The sequence below is a fragment of the Larimichthys crocea genome, chromosome IX (assembly GCF_000972845.2).
Source record: "Larimichthys crocea isolate SSNF chromosome IX, L_crocea_2.0, whole genome shotgun sequence".
Lineage (NCBI taxonomy): Eukaryota > Metazoa > Chordata > Actinopteri > Sciaenidae > Larimichthys > Larimichthys crocea.
The window spans coordinates 3,386,539-3,408,812 of record NC_040019.1 but is presented as its reverse complement, the minus strand read 5'-3'; the positions used below and the strand labels follow the sequence as shown (position 1 = coordinate 3,408,812).

Sequence of the window (22,274 nt, the reverse complement as noted above, 5' to 3'; positions counted from 1 at the left end):
ATTATTGTTATCAACCGACGCTTAAGTCGTTTGAGAAACTTTGAAATAAAAAAAAAAAAAATGATTGTAACTTCTCCTGATATCCAGAACGCTCAGTGAATACTAACAGGCAAACAAATCTGGCAGTGCAGCAGGAATGTTGAACATCTTTCCTGCAGCTGCACACGGCAGAATAAGAGCAGCTATTATATTGTCACATTTATGTAATGAACATCTACCCATTATGATCTTGTGATAAAATTCAACTTTGTAATCGCCGCAACGGTTTCTTCAAGATTGTTAACGCTTATTGCTTTCTCGTCTTCTTTAAGCTTTAGTCAGTCAGTTATTAAATTAGAGTGCCACGTCGTGTAGTTTTAACATTTTAATTTCACGAGTTGCAAGTTTGGAAAGCTCAAGAAGTAGAAGAACAGGAAGAAGCAGGGTTGTTTTGCTGTTTCCTCTGCTTAGCATGTTATATCATTATCATATCTGTTGTATATACGTGCATATGAACATGTGTTGCACGTGAACAAATCCTTTAAAGTGGTTTAAGGCTTTTCCTGAGGACTTTCTAACCAACAGTTTGTTTTTCCAGACATCATAGAATTGGTAATCTCTCCCACTTGGTGTGGGAATTGCTTTATTTCTTGAAGGTCTTTCGGACTTGCATTTGGCTCTTATATTTCCCAAAGCAATTATAGTCGGGGTGAATTTAGCTGTCTTCTGCTCTCCACGCTGGGCTGTGGGGAATGTTTTCTTACCAGTTGGAAGCTGTGGAGTGGAGGGTTTGTATTGAAGTGGTGGCTGCAATTATGGTCAGAGACACAGCGCTCTCTGCTGGCGATGGAGGGGGAGAGGAAACATCACCATCTGTGGTCTATTTGTGTCAGAGCCAAAAGAGCCTGAAAAACACTGACGGATACAAGCAGGTGTGTGTGTGTGTGTGTGTGTGTGTAGAAGAAGTGCGTAATTGTTGCACTCCTCTCTCTGTTTCAGGCGTCTGTGAGTGCTCAGACTTCACCGCTGGGATGACCTGTGAGCGCTGCCTGGATGGTTACTATGGCATCGCTTTGACTGGCACGCCTGGTGATTGTCAGCCTTGCCCTTGCCCAGACTATACCAGCTGTGCCCAAATTGCAGAGACAGGACAGGTGGTCTGTACCAACTGCCCTGCAGGACAGACAGGTGAGATGAACCACCGACAATGTAAAATCATTTCTGTGGCACCACACACCAAATAATGGGCTTTATGTCAAGGGAAAAAATGATGAGAGACATTTCCGTCAGACAGCTTGATACCCAAAAGACTGCTGGCTTTAAAGCAGCTCATTTGCAGGCACTCATTTTTACAATGCCACCTGTGATTCAGACACATCTGATATGAGGTTTAATTTAATTACAACAGACTCCGAGGTGACACCGGGATGACCTCAGACAGTGTTCTAGCTCAGTCATCCATCTAATTCCTGCCTACTCCTATAACCTCCCCTCTCCCTTGTGTAGGGATGCGCTGTCAGATGTGTGAAGACGGTTACTATGGTGACCCCCTGGGACAATATGGGTCGGCTCGACCGTGCGTGAGATGCGACTGCAATGGCAACGTGGACTTCAACGCGGTGGGAATATGTGACCGGGCCACTGGCCGATGTTTGAAATGCGTGGGACACACAGAGGGGGAACACTGCCAACGCTGCCGGCGGGGTTTCTACGGCGATGCCCTGCAACAGACAGCTGGCCAGAAGTGCAAGCGTAAGTAACCGAGAAGGGACCGTGATGAAACACTGGTTAATTAATTTATGATGTATTATGTATAATTTATTGAGAGAAATGGAGAAAGACAGAGATTTTAAGTCCCCACTCCACTCCACTCCAAAAAATGTGTTTTGCTGATTGTTCTCCAGCTGGATGGTTGACATCCAGTTGACATATTGTTTTTAGTTTCGTGTTAAACTTTGGAAATGAGCATATTTGCATATTCATAGCTTGAGGAAGCAACAAGGGAAAAGGAGAACACAACACAAAAAATGGTGGCTCAACTAGTGTGGGAGAAAAACCCCATTTCAGACAAACTAGAGTGTTTCATGTACCCTAAAACATGTTTTTCTAGTAGTTCGAGGTCTTTATAAATACTGACTTCCACGCTCCAGACATACTTTCCATCAGTATGACTTTTAGGATTCAGATAGTTCTGCTTACCGCAGGATAGGTAGACTGAAGTAATGAGTCTGAGCACTATTCAGAACAAATTCCATTAAGGACCACATGGCCTTGGGTTCAGCTTTTAAAGGTACGCAGAAAATGGTGCATTCAAATGGACCTGACTAATCATCTCAGGAGTTTCAATTCGACAGGTGTAGCACTCAGCTTCAGACATGAAAGTTGAAAGCTGCAAATGGGGTGAACAAATGGGTGTGAGTCACAAAGATAACCTCAAAAAAAAAAAAAAGAAAGAAAGAAAGAAAGAGAGTCTTTGGGTTGGGAGAATTAAAAAAAAAAAAAGTCTAAGTGAATAAAACTGTGGAATGAGGCAGACAGAGATCCAAAGAGTAAGAGCTGTGATGTGTTCATCCTATTTAAACCCCGAGTCGAACTTTTGTGCAGAACAATGTCTGAAAGAAATCCACGAGTCTCCTCCCTTGCTTTCATTTTTCCCCCTCAAGCGCTCTGGGATCAAATCAATAAAAAAAAAGTGCTCCATGCTAAAGTGATGCATTGCCATAATTCGAGCTGCTAACAATGGATTATTATCATTGTTTTAATAATGAAACGGTTCTACTTGTTTCATCTAGCGTGCAGCTGTAATCCTGCCGGAACCTCTGGGCATGTAAATGAATGCCACCCTCAGACAGGAAATTGTCAGTGCCTCAGTCACGTGACAGGACGGGATTGCAGTTATTGTGAAGTTGGCTTCTTCGACCTCCAACCAGGTTTAGGATGTGAGAGGTACAGAAATCACCTGCGAAATTCTGATTAATACTGAGCACCCAAACTGAATCTATTACTATAAGATATTTCCCTGCCTTCCTCAGGTGCAAGTGTAATCCAATTGGCTCGTCGTCCGTCGGATGTCATCCGGCCACAGGGCAGTGTGTGTGTCGTGCAGGAGTGGAGGGGAGACTGTGTGATACTTGCCGTGTGGGCTTCTTTGGATTCTCGTCACGAGGTTGCAGAGGTATAGCAGGATCTTACTTCAGTGCATCGCATCTGCACTATGTACCATCGTCTATTCCTCCAATACATCTTCTAATACACATTTCTAACTGTGCAAATGTTTACCTCTGCTCCCTCGCCCGTCTTCTTGTCATCCCGTCCTGCATGTCCTCTCCCAGCCTGTAACTGCGACACAATGGGCTCGGTTTCCATGCAGTGTCACAGCAACGGCACCTGCCACTGTCGCGAGGGCTTCGTGGGTTATAAGTGCGACAAATGCGAAATGAACTACTTCTACGACAAAGCCACGCACCAGTGTGAGGAGTGTCCAGTTTGCTATGGCCTTGTTAAGAAACAGGTGAGTTCATGTGCGTGTTTGTGTGAGAAACAGCATTCAATGTTGGCCACGTGTTGTGGCTTTAGAACGGCTAGAACTGGTGATTGATACAACAATGTATGAATACAACAGCTTTGGAGTTACCATCAATTGCATTTCTTGTTTTCTTGCTGTAACTTCTGAGAAAAACATCTGGCTATTCAGCTGCTAAATGCCTCATTATTTTCAGTGGCTAATCACTAACTGAGTCCTCGGTTTGAAATTGGGATTTATAAGACGGACTTCCTGACGGAAACTCTTGTGTTTAACCCATTTATCCACCACAACTCCTTCCCTGAAACGTGGACTTTGTCGCTCTTTGTACAACATCACCTGACTTCTTAAAGCCTGTCTGTCAGAAAGCACTCTGTACATCACCTGACAAGCACTGAGAGCTGGGTCAATCATAGAGCTTGAACGCTACGCCGGCTGTGCCTTGTCAAGAACAGCAGGAAGCTTACAGTTAGGTTTTTTAAACCACCTGAAGGGCCCAACAACTGTAAGTGTGGTGAGAATGAACCAAAACAATAAAATCGTGGGCCAGAAAACCAAAACAATAAGCTGAAAGAGGCTAAAAAGCACTCGTTAAATAGTTGAATAATATAGTATAATAGTAGTTAACTATTAAAATATAGTAAAGCATCACATTTTAAGCATATTTTAGGTCTTCAACTATTATTTTCATCACTATGAAGCAGCAAATCCTCGTATCTGAGGAGATCGAACCAGTTAATGTTTTACGTTTTTTTTCTCTTGACGGATGACTCAAACGATTTTGAAGTTGTCTTTTCATTTTCTGTTGATAAACTAATCAATTAATTAAGTCTGGCACTAATGTTTTTACTTGCCTTGATATGCAAAGGCACAATTAACCACAGCTGTCAGATAAATGTAGTGTAAAAGCACAGTAATTCCCCCTGAGATGGGACCATGTGGCGGCGGGGGTGGAGTGCAGCATTCGATTTAGGCGTCGGTAAGTAACAATACCTGAAACATATTTATGCCCCTGCTTTGAATCTTCATTTATTTTATTTTCATGTTTATTAATGTGTGTTTCCACACACATAGCCATAAAAAAAAAAAGTATTTGCACACCAAAAGTGGCTCTTGCTATTATGAGGTGCAATTTGTTTTCGAAATAGCGCAGCCCCCCCCCCCGTCGGCACATCTCGCCTTTGTAGACCCTCATGACAGCCATATGGCTCCTTTGTATTTGTAGATTGCAAGTAAACAGTAGATGTGCAGTGAAACAGAAAGAGACATTTGCCCTAATGATCTCCTGTGCCGCTTCTTTCTGTCCCTTTAGATTTGTTGCAACCCACGTCTGTATGCTAAGGTGCTGCGTCCCTGGATTCTGGCTTCTGAGGCCAATCGAATACCGCCGACATGTTCTGTCTTCCTCTGTACATATTCTTGTTCCAGCTAAAGTGGCTCTATGTTCTCTCCGGACCGGCTTGTACCTGTGTGAATGCAACGCTGTGATTTCCACTGTGTTAGCAATTCAGTGAACACCCCAAGCCTTGTCTGCTCTGAACACCTGCAATTACTCTCTCACTATCCTCCCCCAGCTCATCTCCCCCAGCTCTCCTTTCCTGCCTCTCCCACTCCCCTATCTTTCTGCTCACATTTTCCTCTGGCTTGCACACAGGAAGGAAAAAGGACTAACAAGCACAAAGAGGAGGAAGGTTGGGGAAGACAGAGATGCAAGATCAGTGATCAAGAAAGATATTTAAAAAAGAAAGTGGGAAAGAGCTAGAAGTAGAGAATGGAATATAATAATGAGAAATATATATATGGTACTCGTGATAAAGCGTTTTTTATTTTTTTTTTTTTATGAAGCATACGCTACTTGATACTGATGAGACTCACAAAGGGAGCTCATTAACACCTCGGGGTGCTAAGTAATACAATCAGCCCCGCCTAACAATCACATGTGCAACATGTGTTACATGTTTCCTGGAGAGATTACAGCCTCTTTTTTTTTTTAACTATCAGGGTCAGCAAATTGGTGCCACACACAGCATCATTATTCCATTTTCAGGCTTGTTGGACTTCCATCTCCTAAGAAGTCTAATCTAGTTATCCCCCGAGATGCTTTCTTCGGCCACATGCTATGCAGAGAAAAGTGTGCGCGGATGGGGGATGTGAAGAAAAAAAAAACGTATTTTATCCTTAGCCCGTTGTTGATATTCATTTATTCATTGCTTTTGTTGAAATACTACATTTTGATGTTATGGTGTACCAAGAATCAGAGTCCTATCTCAATCCCCACGTCGGAATAAATAAATACAGATCTGGATGGATAGATATTTTTGCTGTGGTATTTGTTGTCACAGCCCTGTGTGTTTGTTATGTTTTGTTTTGTTTTGTTTAGTTTTTTTGGGTCTGTATCTGTATTCTCATTGACACCGTCAATGATAAATCTCTGCGCTATTACAGGCAGAAAAGCTGAGGACTCGCCTGCAGGATTTGGAGAAGCTCTTGGCTCACTTTGATTGTCGAGGTAGATTTGGGAAGCAGCACCACCTGCTGAAGTATCACATGGCCAGGCTTTATGAGCATGAGCACCAGAGGGAGGATACTCTACCCAATGCTCTGGAGGATTTTCTGGCCTTCCAAGGTAACAGCAGCCAGAAGCCAAGATAATTCCACTTGAACTGTCAGTCTTTTTAATGCTTCCTACGTGGTCACGTAAGAGAGAGACACTCGGCAGCCTTTCGCTTTGAGATCTATGAAGCTCGCTTATGTGCCTTTTGTGACTATTGTGTCACATTTTGGCTGCGAGATGATAACATGACATATCAGTACGCGCAAGACCAGCAAGCATGGCTAAGAAATTTGACATGAAACCGCCTCCGGCACTTCTGCGAGTGGGCTGTTGCTCTGTCTGTGACTCCTCGGTGTGACACTGTTACGGATCCAACACAACAAAGCGATTAAATCAGGAAGCAGGCAACAATACAAACCTCTCCCAATTACTTTAACACAATGCTGATATATCCTCATTATCTTTGCGGGGGGAAAGGGCTTACAGGCTCAGCTGCACAGGCCAAATGGAGACAAATCATAACAATATAGAACAAGGCGCTGTGTGACCAACTTAATCCCTATTTATATGACAGGCGGTGCATCTCTAATCCCTGGTTTATTATGATTATAGTTGCAATCACGATAACGGTTGTCTAACAATCCCACCCAACACCCACATACTTATACGCACATACACACACATAGTCACCGACCATGCACTTTAAGACACACTAGGTGTCCCAATATTAATATAATGAGTATGTGGGAGTGACAGGCTCACGGTGCGGGCGAAATCACAGCACAGAGTGCAACACACCTGCTCGTTATCTCTCGTTTAATAAGACAGAAAGACAAAGTATGTCACATAATGCAGCAGTAAACACGCGGACATGTTGTACTAATTGTACTCGAATGCAGATAGACGTAGACTAGAAACAGCATATGGTAGAATACGATGTTACGGGAATTTTAAAGAACAACCCTTAAATAAGGAGCATCGGATTCAAAGCATCAAAGTTTAAGTTGAATTTATTGTTCTTGTACAAGAGGAGCGTTTTACAGTGCAACCCCCTAAAGGGGTTACAGAGAAAAAGGCTACCTGAGGAGCGTTAACAGTTGGTTCTTATACATTTTCCTGAAGATGGGCTGTCTCAACCTCTGTAAATTGTTAACAGTCAATTTGCATATAATGTATTTAAACAGCTTTTTTCAACATATCACCTAATGAGTAGCCAGTATGTCCCCAATCTTGATGTCACCTCTCTGACCTGTCCCTAGGCCCCATTCTGTTCTCAAATCCCTCTATTTATACATTAACCTGAACTTTACCTTACCCTGCCAGTCTCAGGAAAACAGCAATAAAGGGAAATGCCCTAAGGACATGTAATGTAACATGTAAACAGGAACAAACATTGTATAAGTTAAAACATCTAACTAGCTGTGTAACCCTAATTTTTATAACATACGACATGCATTTTTCTGAATACAAACAGATAAGCAGGCAGAATGAGACTCTGACTTCACACCGTATATGAGGGTAATATGTTAAAAAGCGAGTTCTAGCCGCCAAAAGTTGGAATAATATTGTATGTGAAATAATCCGTGAAGGGCTTAACTGTGGGTTTTTTATTTGCTTTGTGCTTTCTTTGTTCTTCCAGAAGCTCGGGAGGCCTTCATAAAACAGTTTTCCTTGCTGGAAGCTTCTACAGGCACACTCTTAGCCCAGCTGCATGGCATTACATCTACTTTGAACTGCAGCATCAGCATGACAGAGGGAGAAAGGAACGAGAGCGGGAAGGATGAAGGGAGCAAGGGTGTGTGTCAAACCTTCACGGAGACGATTTCCATGATCAGAGCGTCTGAGAAACAGCTAAAGCAGGCAACACTGGACCTGGACAACATGGTAGGCGAATCAAACACGTCCTGTCTTCAACGTTTTGTCGGTTAAAGCATGTTGCAGGTATTCTTTTTGTTGCATAGGAAAGGAGGCGTTCACCACCAGTCCTCAAGCATGCTGATATTGTATGTAACGCAATTGATTTCTTGTCTTTCCTCTGGGATGCTGCAGTTTTTTACTCTCGGTGGAACTCCTCTGTATAGATCCACAAAGATACCCCAAAGCAAAACAATATTTCATTCCCAACCCTGCCTCACACCTCCACCACCCTCCTCCTCCTCCTCCTCCTCCCTCCTCTCTCTGAGCAGCAACAAATTCATGCCTCCTAAAGAAAATCCAAAGAATGTTTGACGGACGCTAAAATTAACAACTTGTTCTTCACCCACCGCGAGGCTTTTCACTGACGTGCCACGACGCTCGCAGGAATCTATTATGGATACCGACGTCTTGTTATTTAGGTTCGGGGGGAAGATGAGAGCTGACTTTTGCCAATATATGACTCTCTATTTCTGTTTGTGTGTGCGCGTGCAGACACACTGTCGCCCTTATCACTTGGGTGAGCTTGAAGCAGCAGCAATTTAATTTCATATTAATAAGCAGAGCAGCCTCCCCAAATAAAGGAGAAAAAATGCTAGAGTGTCAATTGTTGATTCAGTTTTCCCATTTTTTATTTGCATTTTCTCAAATTAAATGTCACTCGGGGAAGTGTTCTGCATTCGGCGCTATGCACATTACATTTATCAGGGCAAAACTTCTGGGGATATATATTGTGGGATGTTTTTTTTCCACATGCCCCTGCTTTGAACCTGTTTGAATACATATACTTAAGTCTATAGGTTCATTAGATGAGTTTTATTATTTGAAAAATTGCAGCAAACACCGTTTGCATCCAGATTTTTGGACCGGCTTATAACACAGATCCAAAAATCTCTGCGCAAACAGTGGCGTGAAAGATATAAAGCAATTATTAGATGGAGAGTTTGGGTCACGTGATTTAATTGAACATGTCAGAACAACTTCTTATTCTTCTCTGTCTTTTCTGTAGATCATTCCTTTTGAGGCGGCGTCAGGACCGAACAAATGGAACATTATGGTCAATGACTCACAGGCTCTGATGAAAAGGTAAGACAGGTCAATTAGAAGAACTGGCAGCTGTATTAATCTTTCAACCTTCATCTTCATCGTGGCTTCCTTCTTTCAGCCTGTCACTTACATTGTTGTTAGGCCACTTTGAATCGATGCCCTCGGCTGCTCAGAGCATGCAACACTATTATGTGGTAGTTACAGAAATCTGGACTGAGAGAGCCGGCGAGGGGAGGTCGTCGATGCTGAAATCCATTTCGTCTCTCCTCAGGCGGTTGTAATGGTCTGTTATTCTATGTTACTCACTTTCTCCTTTTTCCTCCCCCTTTCACTTTGTCTTCCCTTTTTTTTTTTCTCTCACAGTCACAGAGAAACGGCAGATCTCATCGAGGCCGTAGCCAGCAGGGCGGTAAAAGCCTCAAAGCAGACCTTCGGGTTCCTGATGGATCTACTGCAGGACAACTCCACAGAGGAGTACATCAGGAACCTAACGGAGCAGTGAGCACAACAACAAATCCAAACACACACTCCCACACAGACAAGCACGGGCTGGGAAAAAAAAAAAAAGTCCCCCATTCACATAAAGTATCTTGTATTGCAAAATTTCAACAAGCTGCATGACTCCCTGGATTATTGCAGTTTTGCAGTATATTCCTAACAAGTGTACCTATCCCTGTATTACAGCTCGAGGTCTTTATAGCAGCCTTTTAAAGCATGCTGTAGTTTAGGAGTAAGACATTTAGCCACAGGGGGACAGCTTCTCTCCACTGTAAGCCTATTGCTTTCTTGGATTTGCCGCACGCTCGCTGCATCTCCTGGCGTGTGATTGCTCTGAGGATTATCCCGAATGCTAGACAGAATGATGCAAAAAGCCCTCCAGTGGCTGTGATGAGAGCAAGAAGCGAGCAACTCAAAATTGATTACCCCCTTCTAACAGTAGTCAGCTCGGTTCAGGAGTGTTCTGTTAATCTTTCGCGGCGCCGCTGCACGACTGTGTGTGTGTGTGTGTGCGCGCCCCATGCACGCGTGCGTCACTTTATATAGGCTGCGAATTGAGCGGTTTATGCACAGATGGGTAGCATGAAAAATGCATTTTCCACACATATTTCCTCATGTGTTGGTAACTTAAAGGGAAACTTATGTATTTTTCCAACCTGGATAAACGTTTAGATTAAAAAAGTAAGGTCCTATTTGGTTCTTCATTGATAAAAATTGTCATTTTACCTCAGAGCTGTTTAATCTTCCACTGCCTCAGTCACTCGCGTTATTGGGTGACTTTGTTTTTCCATGTTTTTGTGTTAAAGTGACTAATGGAGTCAACCAGCAGCCACAAAACAAAGTAATCCTTGTGGACGATTGTGCACCATCACATTCTTTGTTTTTTTTGCCACTGACTTGCACTGTTTGCTATTATAAGTGTCTCACAATATCGTGGAGAGAATCCTGCAGAGAAATGAAATGTTTTTTGTACCTTTCACTCAAGGAGAAGCTTCGTTTCTGAACGAATCAATGTGGGCGTATAAGGTCAAAGCACCCACAGAAACACCACCAGTGTCCCAAGCTTTGCTTTACCCGGTTCACCCTCCCCTGCCTGTTGACCCTCTTGTCTGCTCTTCAGTTTGTAGGAGCTCTTCATCTCTATAGTCTAAGCTCAAATGAATACACTTTATTGAAATGGGCTAAGGCATGACATTGAAAATCTTTTACAAAGCAGGAATCTACTCCAACACCACAAACTCTTACTACAGTCGCGTTTCCACTGTTGGCTTTCCTTCATCAAATCACCTCACCGCTCCCGAGATTTCATAACGGGACGTCTTCTTGAGCAAGACTCTGTTAGACTAATTAAAATGAATTGTTAAGAATTGATTAGACGTGTAATACTGTAGCTCGTAGTGCATTTATTCTCTTACAGTCCGAGCACAGTCGAAAACTCTCTCTGCGCCTTTCCCATTAGCAGCATCTGTAATTACTGACAAGAAATTTCCTGTGGCCAGCCTCAACCTTTTCCACGCGTGCCCCTGTGCTCAGAGGGATGTCACACAAATCAAATACATGGCTCATACAGTCACATGTGTCACAAGGCCCATTTTAGTACTTACTTTTGATACTTAAGCGCTAATAAGACTTTTGTTGCAGTATTTGTACACTGTTCTACTGAGGGGGAGAGGGGAGTGACACACAGTAAATTAGCCGTCCAATGCGGGATTCGAACCGGGGACAGCTGCAGCGAGGACTATAGCCTCCACACACGGGGCGGCCGCTTAACCCACTACGCTACCGACTGCCCCTGTTCTGCTGATATTTAACTTAAACAAAGCATGCGAGTGCTTCTTCTACTGCTGACACTTCACAACCCATCTCCCACATACAGTCATCTTGGATGTTTTTTTATCCCTGCGGGCACTCTTTCCCGAAGCTCAAGCTCAAAAACAAAAAACAGGGCCTGAAAGAGCAAATGTGTCGTGACCTGTGAAAACAAACTTGACAAGTGAGCGAGCACACCTAAAAGTTAACAAGATATAAGTCAGCTTGTATCGGATCTGTAGAAATCCAAATGATATTGAATCGTGTGAAAGGATTGCAGAACACGGGCAGTCAGTCATGTTTAACATCTTTTAATACCGCGCATGTATCACCAAAAACACCTCATCCAGGACGTCGTCACCACCTTGCACATATAGATCGTGTAAATTAGAGATGTGTAACTAAAGTGAGGCTTATACTTCATGTGCTCATTATCACTCCTAAACATAACGCACAAGTTCACCATAACAAAAACCGACCTGAAGAAACGCGCTCATCAATCAAACTTCAATCTTGAAATGATATCCCCGGGTGGGGGATACCACTGATTGACTGATTTGAAATAATCAGTATGATTGATAACATAAAAATGCTACGTGACACTCGTGCGTAATGCCTGCATGATGGATGTATTGGCACCGCTAGAGGACTACGTGGATGGGAGGGTTAGGATGAAACGAGTGTTCAGGGACCACAAAGATTTCCTGGCTCATGATACGCCGATTTAGATTCCCTGGATACATATTTTTGGATATAAATGCTGAACTGGTTCCAGCAGAACGGTCCCTGTACAAATACATTTCTGGCAACTGGCTGATACAAGCAGGAATAAACCAACAGATATGTCTTTGATATCAACAGTATAATATATACAATATAATATGTTTATCTTCTGCCTAAAGCACCTTTTGGGAATAATAAAACTCGCTGCTTTTTTCTTTTTGTTTGCGACCCCCCTCCTCCTCCTGCTGCTGTGGGCCTCAAACAATATGCGCTTTCTAACCTTCACCTCACAAGCACTTCAATTTCTGTATCAGAAAAAGTTTTTTTTTTTTTTCCTCCTCTTGGTTGTTGTTGCCATGACTCACCGTAAGCACACTCATTTATATGCATCGAAATTCATGCGGCGCTTTGCATTGATCATTTATGGTTGGATGTGTGGAGGCCGATCCACGTGCGAACATTATGCAGCGCAGTGCGCACGTACATGCTGCACTCTACCCCAGACCTTTACTTTAATTTTTAAAAAAGGAACTCGCACTTTAAAAAATGTTTCCGGCAAACACGTGAAGTTAATTGTTGTGAATTATTCTTGGAGGGAACAAAGAGGTGACGCACGCGCTGGGATTTTTATTTTTTTTTGTGTTTCTGCTCTGTTGAGGCAAAACAGATTGGATGTCATTACAGCTGTAGAGGTGATGAAAATGGCGCTTTAACATCCTCTCGTTAATTCATCATGCTTTCTTTGCACAGTGTCACCTTACTCACTCATAACAAGCTGCATTGTCTTGTTCGCGGATTTATATGTTTATACACTTTTTGAATAACCTAACCGAAGATGTGAAGTTGAACGTGCTGAATGATTTGAATTATACATGAGGCCCCCGACTCTGCACCTTATTATCTTAATGCTAATAAATCAAAACATCATGAAATGACACAAAGCATTCATTTTTTTTTTAAAGTGTCTATTCTCTTCTTCTTTCATTCCAGAATCACACAAATGCAACAGCAGAAAGAGAACCTGACAGCACAGGTGAACGCTACTGTAGCCAAACACTTGGCCCTGGAGGAGGAAGCTTCTGGTTTAAAGTTTGCCCTTGGTAACATCACATCATCCTTACATCAGCTGGCTCTGTCGGATGCCAGCGTATCATCAGAGCCTGACCAAACACTGCTCAACCAAATGCGTCCAAACAACTACACAACAGAGGTCAGTTTGGACAGCACCCGCAGGGTACAATTTAAAGCGTTATTGCGTTGTCCATTATAGACCCATGAGCGAATCATTTAGTCTAGTTAAAGCTGGTTTGATAGCAGCACGTATAAGAAACCATCCCGGCTCATTTAATTCGGCTCATATAGGAGTACAAGTAGCTTTTAGTTTTTTTTTTTTTTTGAAGAGTGGGCAGTTAACTCCGCTAACATTTGGCAAGCAGAAGGGGACAGTGAGTAGGCACAGGAGAGAAGATTCTTGCCAGTGTTTGCTGCTCGTGTGCATGTTGTTCCAGAGGATGGTGATTAACCACCGCAGCATCTCTGAGCAGACACTGTAACATGGCATGGAGACGGGCTTATGTGCCCTCCTTTAAAATGGCTCAATAAAGGCCTGAATCTTTAGCAAAAAGCGATAGAGAAAGCAAAACGGGACTGTTCTAATGAAAGCATCGAATTTGTGTATTTCTGCTCTTTGTTTAGTGGGCCGAGGACCTGATGAAACAGACAGAAGAGCTGGACCGGCAAATTCAGACCAAAGACAATCTCATCAGTAAGATGGGAGAGGAGATGGAGCCTCTAAAACAGACTGCCAATAAGAAACTGGAAATGGTGGATGATGTCAGTGAGGTAAGTACATTTACTGCAACGTGTGGCTTCATGTCTAGATGTTTGGAATGATCACTGAATTCAATGTAATGCTTAATGTAGAGGTTCTTATTAGCCATGCTCGCAGTCTGTTTGTTAACTACTTTCATACAGTCTGAAATACTATGATGTTGACATTTATGGTTGTGAATGAACTCGTGTTCCCCTTTCCATATAGCGGCGCCATGAGGTCAAAACTTCAGTTTATCCACTACTTGATTTATGACTTAAGTCTAAACCTCATCAGCGTCATCTCTTAGTTTGTGGACAACTATTTTGAATAGTGTGTCTTGTTTTTTGGGAGCTTTGGATGAGAGAATGAGCAGAATACTGCGAGTTGTGGCCTACCTGGTCACAAACTTTCTCATATTACTGTTGAACGGTACACTAAATATGTTTCTGAAGACATTTGAGGCGATATGTGGTCAATGCAGTAACAGAATCCTGATTTATGTTTTGGACTTCAAACTAGTGATTGATACCATAGGGGGCCATTTGGTGCGCCAGTAGCTCAGTCCATAGAGACTTGGCCTGGGAACTGGAGGGTGGCCGGGTCAAGAATAGGTGGACTGGTAGCTGGAGAGGTGCCAGCTCACCTCCTGGGCACTGCAGAGGTGCTCTTGAGCAAGGCACCAAACCCGACCAACTGCTCGCAGGGCGCTGGTCTGGCTGGCTGCCCATCACTCCACCATCTCGCTCCACATTTGCATGTCTATGAGCCTTGTACTTGTACTGTGTGTGTGTTTGGGGTTAAAAAAATGCATGTAAATAAAAACTTCTTCATAAACTTGTCAGAAAACTGTTTACCAAGATCATAAATCAGGTCATTTGTAGGGTCATTTTTCCATTAGAGCCTGACTGGTTTTGCAACCAGTGGAGTCGCCCCCTGCTGGCCATTAGATATAACATAGGTTTTAAGGCACTTCCACAGGAGCTTCACATTCCCATCAGCATCAGTGGTGCAAATTAACAAACAAAACGAAAACAGTGAACATGATAAAGATTATGACTTCTCAACATTAGCATGCTGATGTCATTTAGTTCATAATACTGCTGCGAGTTTATAACTGCTAACACGGCACTGCATTAAACCATCTGATGCCTGTTCATGTCTCTTTCTCAAGCTGCAAGCTCGTGTTCAAGGAGCGAAGGTCACGGCTTTGACGTCCGTGGTGAAAGGGAAGGAGGTGGAATCGGACGTCATCACACTGTACAGAGAACTAGAGAGTGAGTTTCTTTTCTATCTCTGGGTCCAAACTATTCATTTTCTTCACTGTCTTTCATTATTTTGTTGAATGGCCTGTATTATTTTACTCAAATTGAAGTGTCAAGCGCTGACAGTGACAACAAACATAAGAGCTACAGACTCGAGTGTCACTATAATAAAAAATGTCATCAAGCTTGTAATGTTTCTACCTATTTGGCATGTATTGAACGCAGCACTGGCTTATGCGAGAGATGTAATAAAGTAGAATGTTTGGAGAATTTGAACGCCATCGACTTCATGATACTTGAAGAGAAAGTGATTTTGTCTTCTCAGACCGCCGTAGAAACAGTGAAGCAGCGCAGAATAAGCAGAGGATGAATAATGAAGATAAAACTCCAGCAGACAATGATCCGTTCGAGTCAAACTTTTTTTTATAATTCAATACAACCTTGAATCTGTCTTTAAAGGCCCTGAAAACCTGTTTTCTCACTCGGCTTTTTACCGTGAATGATGGCCTCCTACGTAAACAGAACGGTATTGGATGTTGCGTATGAAAGATTTCTGCGTTTGTGTTTGCGTCTGAGCTCCTCTCACTGCTTTGAAGTGGGCAGATCTCTCTGGAAATATGCAATGTCATAAATCCATGCACCGATAACGATTTAGCAACATTTGAGCCGGTATCTGACGACAGTCGGTGGGTTGTTTGGTCTCTGGAAGTCAAATCTGTTCAAACCACGCCAGCAACGTCCTGATAAATGAGTTTAGTTTAGTACTAAACTCTCAATAAATCAAACTTTTAATGTATTTTTCTTAACTTTACATTGAAATGCCAGCATATTTATTCATAGCTTACAACCTGATATACTTACTTACATTTAGATATGGCGATGGAGTGGCCCCGTCGGCAGGTCCAGACCAAGGCTGTGATGAAGAAGGAAAAGCCCCTGGGGGACAAGGTTCTAGCTGATGTCAGGAAAAAGGTCTCACAGATTGAGAAGACACTAAAGCCAGCTCTGGAAAACTCCAGCCTCTCCAACAACATCACCAAAGAGGCAGAACAAACGGCACATGCTGTGGCAAAGGTGTGTGGAAGCAGCCGGTGTGCCATTTTTAGTATGGATTGGTGCAGGTTTTGTTTCTTGGACAGGTTGCCATGAAATCAGGTACATATATTCATGTCAACCCTAAGGATGAATTGTAATAACATTGCTGATCTTTAATCTAACTTTTAATCTAGTGCCATCATCCGCAACCATGTGCCAAAGTACATTCACAAAAAGCCCTAACCTGGCTGTAAACTCTTCTTTTTCTCTAAATAATCTTAGATAGTTGGTTTTATTTTGTATTTCCTCGCTTCTGTTTCCCTTCTGTGCAGGAATCCAAAGCCATTCTGACACAGGCCAAGCACACCAGAACTGCATCAGCTCACCTCAGCTCCCATATAGACTCTGCATTACAGCAGCTGGACAAGCAGGAGAGGCTAACTCGCACAAAAAACTCCCAGATGACCTCAGAGGTATACCTGACACAGACGTATACGGGTTTGAACGGCAGAATCTATGCGCATTGATCTGTACTTTCTGTACGCAGCTTAAAAGACTTGAATCTAGAGTATTTCTTTCTGTTTCCAGCCTGAGGTGTCCCTGGTCAAAGTAAAGGAAGACATGGAAGCAGCCAAGCTCCAGTTAAAGGCCTATTCTCTTACACTAACTGAGCTAATCAGCAAGATTGGTAAGTCATTTGCTTATAGATGATTTTCAGTGTGGCTACTTTTTAGTCTTCCGTATGTATAAAACTCATAAATCTTCATTACACCTTAAATGTCAGATCGCTAAAGAGCTCTGTGCCTTTTAATGCCTCATTTAACGTGGAAATATTTCCCAGATTTTTATCCCCATGGTAAAGCAGGAATAACTGCTGTTCATTGGGCCCGGTCGTATTTTCTTTGTGGGTATATATTTCAGCGTGTTAAAATTAATTCAGCTGTGTGTTTCTGACTTATTCGTTCAAACCCATTTCCTGTATAAGGTAGAGTAGACAGAGATTTAGAAATAACCAGATTCTGGCACTTAGTGGTCAACATGTTAACATGCTTGAGAAGATAATGACCAAATGGCTGTAATTAGGTCATCATGCAGACTGATCCACCATTCGAATCACCGATGTATAAAGCTGCCATTTACAAAGCGCGTGACGAACTAAAACTTCTGTCGCTTTCCCCTTCCTCCATCTGTGTCCTCTCTCTTGCATGTCCGCACCAGATGGGAATGTACCGCTGGAGAGATTCGACCGAATCTTGAGCGAGACGGCGCGTCGCCTGAGCATGCTCCGCGGCAGCGTCGAGAGCCCGGCGCTGGGCTCCAAAATCCAGAAGCTGCATTCAGCCGCGAAGGAACAACAGAGCCGGATGTCCCTCATTGAACAGGACTTACAGGAGATCAGGGAGGAGAGAGACAGTCTCAGGGACATTGCCTTAAACCTGCCTGAGTCCTGTCCCCAGGCCACAGGAGCAGGCAAAGGCTAGACACTGTACATGGCAGTGATTAAGTCATTGATTAGACAGCTGAAGGTCTGAACTGTGCTCGTGTTTTTATTCAGCTTCAAAAAAAAAAAAGTCAGCATTTAATATTCTTTCCCCGAGGTACAATTTATTCCACCGCCTCGATACAGTGACACACATTTCCACCAAAAAGCCGCAGACTTAGTCACTGTCTCTCATGATTTATACCTAATCTTCCTTTTTTCCTTTTTGTTTTTTTATTTCACACACAACATCAGAACTTTAATTTCACCGTGAATAATAACCAGCCGCTCTGAAACTGCTGGAGTGCACTGTCAAGTTTAAAATAATGCTGATTTTCCTTTTTGCGGGGGTAAAAGGTGTGTCTGAGTGCTCCTCCAGACTGACACATTCATTTACACTCGAGCTCCTTTTCATCAGCCCGGCTTAATTAACAATTAGTCCTCGTGGCCTCGGCGGAGTTCAGGTCAGGCTTCAACAGCACACACAACCTGTGTTCGGGATCCTTACCGTTGCCTACCTCTTTTTTTTTTGTTTTCGTGGTTTCTCCCATTTTTCTTTCCCTCTAGTGTCGCTATCAAAATGGTACCTTGTCTTGTGGGGGGGATCATGGTTGATCACACTGTCTGACTCCTGGTGACCAAAATGGAAAAGTTAATTATCTTATTATTGATCAGGACTCATGAAGTGATAGTAAAATGATGTAAGAGACACGCATTTCTGTTTTTATGAATGCTGAATAACTGATCAGGGTTCGGAATTAGTCATCTACATCTGTAACCATATACCGAGTATGTAAGGGCCTCACATAGAAAGCATTACACGTTAAAGTATACTTGAAAGGGTCATTTTTCATACTGAAATGTCTCTAACTTGTAGTCGATGTTGGTTCAAGGAATTCTCAGATAACAAGAACAATAAAATAAGTATTCAATCCTTGACATTCATCTTTCCTTCCTTCCTTCTTTTCTGTCTCATCTCTCTGTGTGTGTCTCGCTGGGCGTGGCCTCCAATTTCCCTCTCACCTGCCTGATTGCCTCACCACCTGTTCCCTCATTCACGTCCAACTGCTGCATAAGATTCAACTTTCCGCACTCCAGGTCGCTCCTTCTCCCCAGCGGTAACAAGCACTACACTGCAACTCTTTACCGATTGTCACGTCCAGCTTTTTATTGCTCCCACAACTGCACTCTCCTGGATTCCTGTCACCGCCACACCGGACACTCCGTCACTGGCTAACCTCGCCTGCACTGCACATTCCCTTTGTGTCGTAAATAAACTTTAATTTAAAGAGATTCTGGTGTTCTCCTTAACACCTTGTAACTTTGTACATGAAAGGGAATGTAGTTTGTAATTCATTCGACATTGTAGCTGTGCGGACAGTTTCTTAAAGGACTAATTTAATATTTTGGGACATTTATTTGCATTTCTTCACCTGAATAAGGAGAGTCTGTGTCTGTGTGCACTAAATGTGATGCTACAGTACCAAAACTCTCAACGAGAATTTCCTTAGATGTCAAAATATTTCTAATTCTGAAATTAAATTAAAAACACAACGCTTATATTCAGGTGATTAAAGTCCAAATCAAAATTCCACAGTCACGTCCTGTCAGTTATATGATGTTTATTCACTAAAAAGTAACCGCAAACTTCAACAAAAAATATCAGAGACTATGTCACCCTCTTTGTCCAACTGCACAGGTAAAAATAAGGTGAAACCACAACCACACCCCCCTTTGCCACTTACCGGAAGTCAAGATGATCTTAACAAACACGTTTTGGCTCCTGCACATAGTTTTACATAAGAAATCGGACACATTGGACGTTTAACTCCACTGTGCAGTGAAATCCAGATTCTCTTTTTGTAATGTGATAATGTGAAGTAGTGCAAAGTTAAAACGCAACAACACGCTGCAATTCACACATTGATTGTCGAGCTTGAATATTTTATCACGTTTGCAGTCAGACACACCACCGATAAAATATGCACATCCTGTATATGTGATTTCTTCTTTTTCTCTTTCATTGACACGTCTAATGCCGCCGTATCGTATACGCCGTACGATCAAAGAAACAAACAAAGAGTCTTGGACGAACTCTCTAGCAAGACAATCAATTCGACAACTTTGATATCAGCAAAGCTCTGGTAAAACATCACACATAAAACCTTCCAAATTTTGTTATGTGGATAAACTTTTTTTACCCAGTTTATAGCAGCTAAGTATAGAACGTCATTAGCATATGAAAATGTAATCCAGATTCAGAACCGAGTCCTTAAAGTCATCAGGTGCTTTATTACAATATTCATGCTTCATATTGTAGTGAATATTGCAGCATTCTTTATGATGGCGTCTACCTTTAAAGCCAAGACAATATAAGTGTATCCGTGCATGTTACCTAGGATTGCTCAGAGTTTTGGTAATTTCACGCCCGCAGGCATCAGTCCAACGGAGGTGGCCTCAAAAACACTTCACATAGGAGCTCGTATGCACATTAATAGCAGCAGGCGACACATCTTTACAATGTTTTCTGCGTGTAGTAATGTGCATCGACGGTTTTTACGTTGGGAGACGATGGCATTTACGCAGGAGGGGTGTCATTTCACAGTTCTTTCCTTCACTCGACGCCAATGTTCCTTTTTATAACGGAGTGGACGCTCTATCCGCTGGACTGGACGGCTGTAATTCAATTCAGTTCAAAGAGGCTTTATTGGCATAATTATACTGAAGTACATTATATAAGATAAAACACTTAAAAGATATGAAGAAATGATGAAACAACAATCACATTGGGATCCCTCAAAGTCTGCTAAAGACTATATAAGACTGTACTCTGCTGCTAGACTCTGGATGTTCTTTCCAAACAGGATCGGTGTTTTGTTTATGTTGGTTATGTTGTCACATTCAGAGTGTTTGGTGAGATATTTTGTCCGGACAGGCTGAGAGTTATGTTCATTCTGTTAGAAAGTGCAGCTCTGTCTCGAAGAACTCCTCTTCAGGGAGCCATGATGGTCAGGCTGTACTCACTGAGTCTGTTTTTAGTCACGGTAGTTCTTTGTTTAGTGTCAGGTACTGTCCGGTGGAGGCTCCTCACCTTCTTTCCTTTCTAGTGTACCGACCTCCACGTGTTTCCGTCTTACCACCTGCATCTCATCAACCGGTTGACCCTTGCTGCGTAAAAACCACCCTGGGCACAACACCACTGGCTCCCCTCACCTTAGAAGACCATTAAATCTATGACAGATTTAAACAATTTGAGCCAGATTTGAATCCAAAGTCAGGAACACTTTCACTATCTCGTCCTCCCAGACAGCTTAAATGTAAAGAAATAGCAAATACACATTAAGGACAGGCTTTTAGCATAACCATTGTATTGTTGCCAGTGGTGGAGTATTCTGAACTTGTGAAAGTGTTATCATCAAAATGTACTCCAAAGTAAAAGTACTTATTATGCAAAATAATGGTCCCTGTCTGTGTTGAACTATTAGATATGATGTTTTCAGCTGAATATTACTGATGCATTAATATGTATGTTGCATTTTACTGCTCCGGTTGAAAGGTTGTCCTCATTTGAACTACTTTATATACTGCTGGATGGTTTAATCTGCAACATCTAATGCATCATGTTCCATAAGAACATTATATATTTTTAGCTTTGCTGTTGACAAAGACGCACCTATAAAAAGTCAACTTTTCATGAGTTCAGAACAGCTGTGAAAAATGTGTTTTCCAGCTAAACCAAGAGGGTTTTTTAAACAGTTTAGAGCTTAGGAAGTTGGAGAGAAACATTTAATCCTTCGGTTTATCAGTAAAATCATTATTTAAAATCACTATATTTGGTGAAACATGAATTGACTGGACTGGAATTGAATTCTAAAAAGTAACTAAACCCTTCAGACAAAAAAAAAGAAGAAGTATAGGACCAAATGTAGCAGTAGTAGAAGTTAAATTCCACCTCTGATTGTTGTGGTACAAGAAAAAGGTTTGAGCAAATTTCTTTGAAGATAAGAGGAACTCGAATCATTTGTTAGAAACACTTACACTGGAAGAGAAAGACGCTTTTGTCTCTCGTGATAAAAAACAATCAAAGAGCTCCCCGGTGTTTTTCATTTCTCACAGAGAATGGCGCAAATTTGACAAGAGAATTTGTTGCAGTTAAAAGTTAAAAGTTCAAGAAGAGAAATGAGAGCGTCAGGGGAACACTCGCTTTAGTATGCTCCCACTTTTTTTCAACAGTTACTTGACAACTTGTCAAACTTGACACCCTCAAGTCTTCTTCCATCTGGCATGTGTGTTTTTTATTGTTGTTTGCTGCCAATTTTAAACTGTCTTGTTCTTTTTTCCCTTTCTTCTTCGTCTTCTTTTAATTAGGTCTGCGCCATAATTCTGCTGTAAACATGGGCACATATTTACACATGCAGTGCTGAGGATGAGGAATTCCTCAAATCTAAAAATGATTTTTGCATGACACCGAATGTTTACAGAAATCTATCTATCTATCTATCTATCTATCTATCTATCTATCTATCTATCTATCTATCTATCTATCTATCTATCTATCTATCTATCTATCTATCTATCTAGGCTGTTTTCAAAAGGAAGGTTACATGTGGCTTTGTTTAATAAAAATGTGTGGAAAT

At 42.1% G+C, this 22,274-nt stretch overlaps 1 protein-coding gene across 1 annotated transcript in view; it reads left to right on the top strand.

Moving 5' to 3' along the window:
- Positions 1-21,941, top strand: part of lamc3 (laminin, gamma 3) — a 105,218-nt gene extending 83,277 nt beyond the window's left edge. Inside the window, exons 13-28 of the mRNA XM_019269141.2 lie at positions 979-1,167; positions 1,486-1,731; positions 2,772-2,925; positions 3,012-3,154; positions 3,312-3,490; positions 5,948-6,128; positions 7,696-7,940; positions 8,980-9,056; positions 9,381-9,515; positions 13,038-13,257; positions 13,743-13,889; positions 15,032-15,134; positions 15,994-16,196; positions 16,490-16,630; positions 16,746-16,845; positions 17,376-21,941. Coding sequence (XP_019124686.1) covers positions 979-1,167; positions 1,486-1,731; positions 2,772-2,925; positions 3,012-3,154; positions 3,312-3,490; positions 5,948-6,128; positions 7,696-7,940; positions 8,980-9,056; positions 9,381-9,515; positions 13,038-13,257; positions 13,743-13,889; positions 15,032-15,134; positions 15,994-16,196; positions 16,490-16,630; positions 16,746-16,845; positions 17,376-17,638 — 2,726 coding nt within the window. The 3' untranslated portion in view covers positions 17,639-21,941. The remainder of the gene's footprint in view (positions 1-978; positions 1,168-1,485; positions 1,732-2,771; positions 2,926-3,011; positions 3,155-3,311; positions 3,491-5,947; positions 6,129-7,695; positions 7,941-8,979; positions 9,057-9,380; positions 9,516-13,037; positions 13,258-13,742; positions 13,890-15,031; positions 15,135-15,993; positions 16,197-16,489; positions 16,631-16,745; positions 16,846-17,375) is intronic.
- The last annotated feature ends 333 nt before the right edge of the window (positions 21,942-22,274 follow it).